Here is a 10,268-nt window from a genome sequence, read left to right on the forward strand (position 1 = left end):
CATTAAAATGTATTTACAGGTCCTGAGGAGTGCTACTGCACATGTGAAAAAAAACATAATAAAGCCTTTTGTGGCTCCAGAGGAAGTTGCATCTAATCTGATAAACTGCCTCCAGCGATGTCACTCAGGAGCTAAATTGCATTGTGGGTAATGTAGGCGCCAGGTTTTGAAAAAGAATATGTGGAATGAAACAGTGATATCTCTCGTTATACTGTATCAATATTGATAATTTGCTTCCATAATGAATCCAACATTACCCACAATGCAATTTACCCAATTAGTGACATCACTGCAGTCAATTTATCAGATTGCATGCAACTTCCTCTGTAGCCACAAAAAGCTTTATACAACTTTTTTAAATTTTATTTAACATATGCAGTATTACTCCTCAAGACCTGTTAACATAGTCTCATGTGTAAAATTTGTGGCGTTACCCTTTAATAACTTAAAATGCCACAGGGAAGTTCTCAGTCAAAACACTACAACACAGCACTATTTTTGAAAAGAGCATGTAATTCTAATGTCCCACAAGATGTAGAAGATATTCTGAAATCAGAAATTAAGGTTAGCACCAGTCAGCAGAGCTAACTCTTCTAATGTATACTCCTCTTGTACTACGCAAGGGTTAAACATTTACAGTTAGCAGTAGCGTGCTAAAGGTACCAGTAGAGCTCGTGATATAATAGCCAACCTGCGTGGGGAAAGAATGCACACCCATTTACACAGTTTTATGGGGTACAAGTAAGGTCAAGAGGACAGTCAGTTTGAATGCGCCCAAACTTTCCAAAGCCCTTCAAGGTGTAATATCTTAGTCATAAATTGAAAGGAGGACCTGATAATGATGGGTTATGGTGAGGTGAAGCTATGAACCTACATTAGTGGGTAAGTACATAGGCTACGTAGCATTCAAGACCTCATCAAAGAGCAGAGAGCGGTTCCAAAAATATAATTGCAGTTGGCGATTACCCAAGCAATTATCACCTTCAAAGGAACAGTTTGTTACATATTGAGGAGCTGATACATTGCTGTTGGCACAAAGCCAATTTTGCATGAGTGTCTTATGCATCACAGCATCTCAGTATGTTGTGTCAAAGCTGTTATACAAAGGTGATATGTGACATGTGTTGTGCCTGTCTCACGTGTTATCAATCACTGTGGCTGTGTGGTGTTGTTACTGAAGCTGTATTATCTTATACTACCAGCAATAAACCCCACCAGATTTGGCTGTGTGGTCGCTAAAAAGATCTGAAATGAGTGTGAGTATATCTCTCTCCGCTCTGCCCACGGAAAGCGACAGTTAGTAATAGTTTAGAAATGGGCTCCGCTAACATAAACTAATGACCTGCCTCCAGATAAGAATAGTGGTCTTCTGGATCAAAGTCTGTATGTGTTTGTACCTTCCATCCACCTAACCTCCTGCTCCTCAGTACGTCACCTGACTTCCTCCTTTGCTCCCATTGTTTTCAATACGCCACTGAGCAATAAACATAAATATGGGTCGTCATAAGCTGCTTGCACGGACTCAAAATATTTCTGGTGAGAAGGGGCTGCTTCGTTACTTCAACTTGCCATTTATTAGCCTTCTTTCTCCTCTCTTTAGATGAAGACTGAAAAACTGTGTTACAGCTAAACCTTTTATTTAAGAAATTACAATTAAAGATAATATCTCAATTATACCATAGAGCTCTATTTGGTCACATCATCGTGAAAACGATTTATTATATGTATGGAAAAGTTAATCTGATTATTTATACATACTCTCAGATTTAAGGGTGTCTTTATGTTGTTGCTGGCATAAAACATGCAGCGGGGCTTAAAGGGGAACTCCACTGATTTTACACATCAAAGTCTGTTGATAGGTCTTGGGAAGTACAAATGCCCATGTGAAAAGAGTTGTAAAAAAGCTTTTTGTATGCAAATACTGTACATATGAGACATAATTTAAGAGCGCCACAAGCTACAGCCTCCATAACTGAGTCAACACCTCTAAAACGTTCAAACAAAAAATAGCCTGAAAACTGTCATGAAGGGAAGATTTACTGCAGGACTGTTGAATTAGACTGTTAGTTTCAGTTGTAACTCAAATATTGCCATAACGCCGTCTCTCTCGTTTTGCAACCTCCTAATGCAACCACGACAGTAAAGAGATAGTAGACTCATAGTATCTAATCTAATGTGATATATAACCACCAGAGTTGGAAACATACACATTTATATAGCATTTTTTCAGATCATTTTGTTCGTTGATATCCTACCAGTCAACCCTTTTGGTGACTTATACTCAATCTCCCATTCTCTCAGGAGTCCTCCCCTGCAGACTCAACGTAATCAGCTGACTATCCTGTAACATAGCCCAGGGCTGAGTCAAGCAACAGATTGCCTCCTTCTCTTGTCATTAGCAAAGTGGGCATCAATCTTTCACGTTACAGGAGGCCTCATTCTCCGGCTTCTGAATAGATCTGTCTCCAGTGTTAAAAGCTAATTGGCCCTGGCGCCATTGTAGCATTCAAGGTAGTCATTTAGGTGCATTACAGGCGGAGGCTCTGAGGGCTTGGGAAGCTCAGAGAAAGAGAGAGAGAGAGAGAGAGAGAGATGGGTGGGTGGAGTGGGTGACAGCGCTAAGATCATTTGGATCTGTGTGAAAACAATGTGATTAGTGTGCGTTTGTACACATGTCAGTTAGTTATTTACGACATGTCCCACTGGTTTGACAAGTTATTTGAATTACTGAGGGCACGATTTGTGTGTACAGTACCATAGGCTACAGCATGTGTGCTTGTCTGCAGCATGGCCAGCATGTGTGTCGATGAGAGATGTATCAGAAGTAGGACCAAGATTTGTAATATGATTGTTTATCAAATTTCAGTAAAATTGTGTCATGAAGATATAATTGTAGTGCTGTTATTTTACACAATTGTCAAGTCCGAGCTGATGTTTTAAAACAAATAAGTATCTCCTCAGGTGCTTGTGATAATACTGACTTTCATTCGAACATCCCTCGTTCGAGTCCTGCCCTCATTTCCTGTCACATGTCAACTCAATCACCGGAATAAATGCTTAGACTTTAAACTTTATGTTCAATTTTACATTTTTCACTTGTCACAACACTGCACTTATGGCCTGGTTAGATTTAAGGCACAGAAACCACTTGGTTAGAGTTAGGAAAACATCATGTTTAGGCTTAAAATATGTGTTCTGGTTGCCACATACATGGCTAGAGATTGTCTCGAGGTCTCCTTAAAAATATCCAGTGGTGTCATGTTTACAACGTTGTAACGCCGTGGTCCCTCGTCAAATATATCCAGCGAAACACTAATTCTAACTGCGGTCATCGGCTTGGCAGCTTTATTGCCTGCATTTCCATCACCATTGCCTCCCCGTCCAAATATGAAAATCGGGTAATAAAACATACAATGTGAACGTGATATGACAAAGATTTGTGTAAATGTCAATACAGTACGTGGCCTATGACGTGCAAATTTAAAGGTATCAGTGGTTTGCAGACACTTTAATTGCCAACATTTTATCCTGGCGCACTGGTAAAAAAGCCATATCGGTTGTCCCCTAAACTCTAGAGTGCCTTTTCAGTGGACAAAACATGGTTAAGTGCCGTGGTTATAATCACATTATAAAACATTTTAATCGAATACAGGGTTTGTTACTATTTTGAAATAAATGCATCATGACTTTCTGCGCACTGGTGCCCCAACACATACAGCTGGTGCCCTTTTTGTTTTATTCCCAACAATCTGAGTCCGCTGCCGTCCTGGTGACTGGATTGAAAAACTCAGCTATTCTTCAGCACATGAACTGAAGGTGTTATTAACCTACAGCAATGAGCCATCTGCTGGGTTTGTCTTCATCTTGACAGCTTTCAGGTCTCAAACTAAGGAAGAGCTCAGGAGGAGCAGAAGGAAAATAAAAACAGGGACCTTCAAAAGGAACCGCTAACCAATACTGTGTAGGATTACATACATTTACAAACTGTGACAGTCATTTCGGTGATGTAACCCATCACATTTTTACATTTTAACATGTTACGTCCCCAACTTTGTACCCAGTAAGTATCAGCGCAGACAGTGCAATTTACTGGTGTGATGGTGTGAATGAGTGTTTTAATGGGAATGTAAATAGTGTGTGAGTGCAGCACAGCCTGCTGATTATCTCAACCAAAACATTCCACCACTTCAAAGCTGCTACTGTAATTACAATGCTCTGAGGTGTGCCCGACCCAACCAGAGGCTTCTCCTGCCTCTCCGTCACACACACACGTACTGTACGAACACCGACACACACACACGCACAAACATGCTCAGACAAATTGCTTTCGCTATTATCAGGCTTAAATGATATTATGGAAAAAAGGAAGTGGGATGTGTGGGTAATTTTGCTACACCCAGGAGAGCACCCCCCCTCATTTCTACCCCTCCTCCTTCCTTCCTGCCTTCCTTGCTTTATTCCTCCTTCTTCTTCTCTTGTAAAAAAAAAATAAATCTCCTTGGATCCAGGGTCACACAGAACTGTGGTTGTATTATTATCAGAACAAATATGCTAAAAACATCCAGTCAGACTAGTATTAACCTGACACTATTTATTTATCTATTGTGTTGTCAGGACAGGCTGTAGTTCATAATGACAAAAGAAAATGAAATGAGAGCCAGAAGTTTCTGTGACTGTCATGTTAGTATTTTCTTTTGCAACAGGGCTGAACAATAGACTGGCACACACGCCAAAAGTTATTGTTTCATTAGACCTAATGCTGATGAGGACACAGCCTCTTTTTCAGAAGCTTTTTTGAAAGAGAGAAAGAACGAAAGAAAGAAAGAACGAAAGAAAAACAGATAAAGGAATGAAGGACTTAGGAGGAGGAAGTTAAAAATGAGGGCACGGCAGGAATAAAGACTATATGAGCAAAGAGACAAAGTAAAAAACAAAAAGGCAAACCATTTGGAAGTAAAGACAGAAAGAAAGACCTAGTAATAGATGAAGATACGTGACTAAACTAAACACAGCAAGCCTAAAAGGATACAAGAAAGAAGACTGGAGCGAGGAAAAGAGGAAACACGCCGCCGACACTCAGCCAAGAACGAGTTCTGTGAATAATGACTGACAAGGTGCCTGCAGGGCGTGCGGGCACAGCCAGAGAGAAAGAGAAGAGAGAGGTGGAGGAGGATGGAGGTGGGGATCCTGAACGGAGCTGCAAAAGAAAAAAGAAAAAAAAAAAAGCAACAGTTTCTCCCCTGAGGAGTCAGCCCTTTCATCTGGCCGCTCACTGGCGCCTTCACAAACCTCTGATTGTCTGTGAAATAACCCCACTTTAATAAGGCAGCAGTGGCAGCCTCCTGGGAACTGAGCTCTGCTCCACAGTCTGACAGAGACAAGCTACTGAGAGGCCTGCTGGCTACATGTAAAAACGCAGGAAAAAACTGAGCATTTACTCTATATATATCTTATCCTCGGGGATGTTGGAAAACTAATCAGCGTGTGCTTTTTACAGAATGAGAAGTAAACCTCTACGTTTTCTCTCAGAAGTTCTCAAGTGAGCTTATTCCTTTGGCCGTCAGTGAGCTTTTAAGGAAAACAACCTGAGAAGCAACTTAATCTTGTGGGAGTGAGAGGCTGTAACGCACTGCTGTGTATGAATGGCACACACAGACACACAAACATCTTATTGCTTCCACCACTCAGACATTCGCAGATTATCTGTCCGTTTGATGTGAAATAGCGATAAATTGTGAGCGGTTCCTATTAGCAATGGCTTGGGTGTTAAATATGAGCAATTAGGCAACAGATAGGAAAGAAGTTAAACAAGCATGGCCATGGGAAAAAATCTTTACAGTCAGAAACTTTTCAACCATCATCAAAGGACTGTTTCTTCAGATAAATTGGTGGAACAAGTGCAAAGTTATCCATGAGAAGACGGGGCACTTTCATCTGACATAAGATAACATTTTTCATGGAAAAATCACAATGAGTTACTTGTTGAGGATAACAATGAGTTTCTTCATGTGTAATGAGTGCAGATAATGGAACTGAATCATAGGACAAGAAGATGAATGAGTCGGCCGCACACCCGTGGATGTGTCGTGCAGTTTGCGTCCAGGCGTGCTTCTGACACCAGCCGGTCCGAGCAGAGGGTTTTTCAAAACAAAATCTGTAATTTAGTGAAGTAATTCACTCTTTGATTTCAGTGTGACAGTCTTCAAGGAATGCATCATTGTGAGTTGCGACGGAAAGTCCCAATAAAGGGAACAGCAAACAAATCGGGGAGAGAGATAAAGAAGAAAAGGGATTAGTGTTTCATCCCGGGTATAATTCTCCATAATTATCTGCATGGGGCCCGTGTTTACACATGCAGTCTCATGAGGTTAGGGTAAGAGCTAATCCATTACTGCAGCTTAACTTGTTATAAAGCTGTGGCACAGCTATTACTTTTTGACTCACTAATTAAACCAAAGAGGAAACGCGAGGCTAACGTGTTTCAGAGAGCAAAATGAAGTTACTTTTGCACGTGGAAATTCTGGTCCACATGTTAAAGAAGCTGATTGCATGTAAACATGTGGAAATCACATGTGCAAATGCAATGTCTCCTGTGGAAATTTTCATTTGTATGTTAAAATATTAGTTCACATGTGAAAATCACAGTGTTGTGTGAAGTAACCAAAAATATTACTATTACTAATATTACTACAGCAATTTCCTGGCAGGAAATTTACTTAAGTATCACAAGTACAAGTAAAAGTTAATGATACATATATTTACATGTATTTATACAGTATATTGTATATTATGGGTCCATTGATTATCGGCCTGGCCAATTATCAGATCCAATATTCAGCATTTAACTGCTGTTGGAAGTTGGAAGTGTTTTTTTTTTCTATCTGATTGTCAATAAAAAGAAGTTAATTTAAACATGCCCTCATGTGGCTCTGATGCAGCATGTAATCTGAAAAGTAACTAGTAACTATAAAATTATAAAACTAATGTGTATAGTAATAGTGAGTAAAAAGTACAATATTTGGCTCCAAAATGTAGCGGAGTGGAAGTATAAAGTGCCTGAAAATGGAAATATTCAAGTTAAATACAATTTTACTGAAGTACAGTACTTGAGAAAATATACTTAGTTACATGCCATCACTGGAAAATAGCCAGTCACATGTGAAAATGTGTGAAAATGAGGAATTCACATTTGAAAAAAAGGAAATTTCATGTGATTTTAATGTGCCATGTTTTGTTTCCACATGTAAAAAAGCAATCACGTGTGAACGTATGTAATTCACATGTTGCATTATCTTCTTTTCACATGTTCAAGTTTTAGTTCACTTGACAAAATAGTCAGTCACGTGTCAAAATACTCAATTCGCATGAGTGTCTTATTGCGAAATTGTGACTTTCACATGCGAAAAGGCAAATTTCATTTCACAAGCTTCATCTGACACCGATCTGCAACGTTTTTACTATTTTATAATACAAAAGGGCGGGACTCCGTTGATCTAATTCAAAATAAATCAGCTGATGGAACTGAGAGCTCCTGACGCACGCTTAAATGGTTTCCTCACCTGTTAGTATACAAATCATAATGTGAATAACACTGATAACGCATGTTCCTCAAAACCAACCAAGGCACCTTCCATTTCCGACTGCCCCTGAAGGCAACATCTGCTCCCTCATAAACACTTGGGGCGGCAGTGATTGGTCAAAGTTGAGCCGTGTCAACGTGATGCGTCTACATACTCCCACATCCTAGTTGACAGCTCCATAACATTGCGCTCGCCGGAGCGGGTCTCACCTGGCTGCCCTCTGCTCTCACTGTTCCGCCTGGAGTTCACGTGTTTTTGTCGGAGGAGAGATCATCATGGCTTCTCAGGAGACTTTTAACGACTTGGGGTGCAGTTCGTCCGAGGAGGACAGTAACCGTGCGGATATGGCAGAAGGAACGGCGGAGCAGGAGAAGAAGACGTCTCCGGCGGTGGTGCGTCGGCGTCACCCGTTCAGCGTGGAGGCGCTGATGTCCGGTAGGAAGACGGACGGAGAGTCCACCTGCTTCAAACCGGAGGTGTCGGTGTCTCCCTTAGGTCTGAACTCTCTGTATCTGTGTCGGGAGACGTGCAGTCTTCCCGGGGGAAGCAGAAAGAGCTTAACGGCTGCGCCGTCGTCGCCGGTAAAATCCGAGCCGTCAGAGTCAGAGGAGTGCGCACCCTGGGTCACCAGCAGCGCCTTCTCCACGCAGCCTCGTAAGTGAAGCATTTACAAGCCTGTCAGATTTTATAGAGCTTTTAGTAGCCCACATTTGTCAGTTTGGATGAAATGGACAAACTTAACATTTGTATTATCTGAAGATTTGCAGTTCAGTGAGATTTAATCCTCTACAAGCTCTGCTGCATGTCTCCTGTTGGACTGAGTCCTTCCAACAAATGTAGATTAACACAGGAGGCTGTGCAAAGTGAACAAATGACTTTATTTCAGTCAGATATTCAGTATATTTGTGGGTTACTGTATGAGGAAGTAGTTCCAACACACCACAATATGTGGCATATCCATAAAATGTACCCTAAGATAAAAGTTTGGCCTTATATCTTCTAACAAGTAGACTGCCCTGCTTCAGAACACTGAACACGCAAAATAAATGAAGAGAATTCAAATCTAATCCTCTTAAATCTTCGTCATGTCTTCTTCCAGGTCACGTCGGTCCTGCCTGTCCGTTGAGGAAACACAAGACCAACCGGAAGCCCCGCACACCCTTCACCACGTCTCAGCTCCTGGCCCTGGAGAGGAAGTTCAGGCAGAAGCAGTACCTGTCCATCGCTGAGCGGGCTGAGTTCTCCTCCTCCTTGACCCTGACAGAGACCCAGGTGAAGATCTGGTTCCAGAATCGCCGGGCAAAAGCCAAGAGGCTCCAGGAGGCCGAGCTGGAGAAACTCAAGATGGCTGCTGATGCCAAGACGGCAGCGGTTGCGGCAGCCGCCGCTGGAGGTTTACACCCTGGCTTTACGTTACCACTCTCGCTGGGCGCCATGTCGCTGTACGGACAGACGTACTCTGCCTATCAGCACCACCACAGACCCATACTGCCCATCTCACCTTTAGGACTGTACGCTGCTCCCCTGGGATACAGCATGTACCACCTGTCATAAAAATGGGAATATCACTGACTTTGGTGAAATGTGTTAACAAGGAGTCCCAAAAATGGACACAGAGGACATGTGGCTGGCATTTTAAAAATCAATGTTTATAATATATCTACTGCACAAGGAGTGTTTGAATGTACTGAGCACTTCAAGTCAAATTAAAAATCTATTTTTTCCCAACAGCAAGGATAAAAAAAAACCCAACAACTTAGACGTCCTCTCGCCCCTTTGGACTGCCTGTTTACATGACTTGTCTGTATGAGGAGGGGCGTCACTGTCCAGCTGTTTATACTTGTTTACTTTTGCAATAATTGAGCTGGGCGAGGACTTGCACTGGGTACAGTAATACAGAGTACGACGCTTCACTTAAGCCTTTCTCTTCGTTCGATGCAGTGCCTTGTGTTGGGCCTTAATATCAAGACACTTTGTGCACTCGTGTGGATGATGTGTGTTTCAGCAACTCAGGCCAAATAAAACATATCACTGAAGCATTCTTTGACGTTACATTATGCAAAAGGGTCTGCCTTGAAAAACCTTTCAATTTAGAAACAGACTAGTTCAGGTTTGTGCGCTTCTCAAGAAACTAAAGTTTAACCCTCGATCGGTCATTCGCACAATTGTAATTTAGACTTTTGTCATCTTTTATGTTCCATAGCAATAAAAAACATTTCCACCGCTCCTCATGTCCTTACCACGCATTTATAGAGCATATTTATTCTCTTTCGAAATATCGTAATGCTGGAAATGTATTTATGAATGGTTTGGTTGTGAGAATATGGTACTAAAGTTCTGACCAAATGTGTATTTATATTTTTCTTCCTGAACGTCCCTTTGAAAGGGCCGACATCGTGCTATGCATTTTTTTTCCCACCAATGTTTTATCATTTATCAAAACAATGAAAGCCTTTCAGACTGTTAAATAAATAACATTTAATTTTATGTGTAAAGAAATAAAGTAGTAATATGTAATCATGTTTCCAAAAAAGTCATATTTTACATACTTAAAGGAGCAGTATGTAGTTTTGTGGAAGAAATTCTGATCAGAGGAGAAAGTTTGACTGATTTTTTTATGTCTAAACAAACTGAATAAACAAACTGACCTTAAAGGATAACACAGTTTCATACTGTTTTACTTTGTTT

At 41.1% G+C, this 10,268-nt stretch overlaps 1 protein-coding gene across 1 annotated transcript; it reads left to right on the forward strand.

Annotated features, from left to right (window-relative positions):
- The first annotated feature begins 7,804 nt into the window (after positions 1 to 7,804).
- msx2b (muscle segment homeobox 2b) lies at positions 7,805 to 9,415 on the forward strand. Its single transcript, XM_073479906.1, has 2 exons — positions 7,805 to 8,234; positions 8,680 to 9,415. The coding sequence occupies exons 1-2, from the start codon at positions 7,856 to 7,858 to the stop codon at positions 9,132 to 9,134; spliced, it is 834 nt and encodes a 277-aa protein (XP_073336007.1). The 5' UTR covers positions 7,805 to 7,855; the 3' UTR covers positions 9,135 to 9,415.
- The last annotated feature ends 853 nt before the right edge of the window (positions 9,416 to 10,268 follow it).

The sequence above is a fragment of the Pagrus major genome, chromosome 13, assembly GCF_040436345.1.
Source record: "Pagrus major chromosome 13, Pma_NU_1.0".
NCBI classification, from domain to species: Eukaryota; Metazoa; Chordata; class Actinopteri; order Spariformes; family Sparidae; genus Pagrus; species Pagrus major.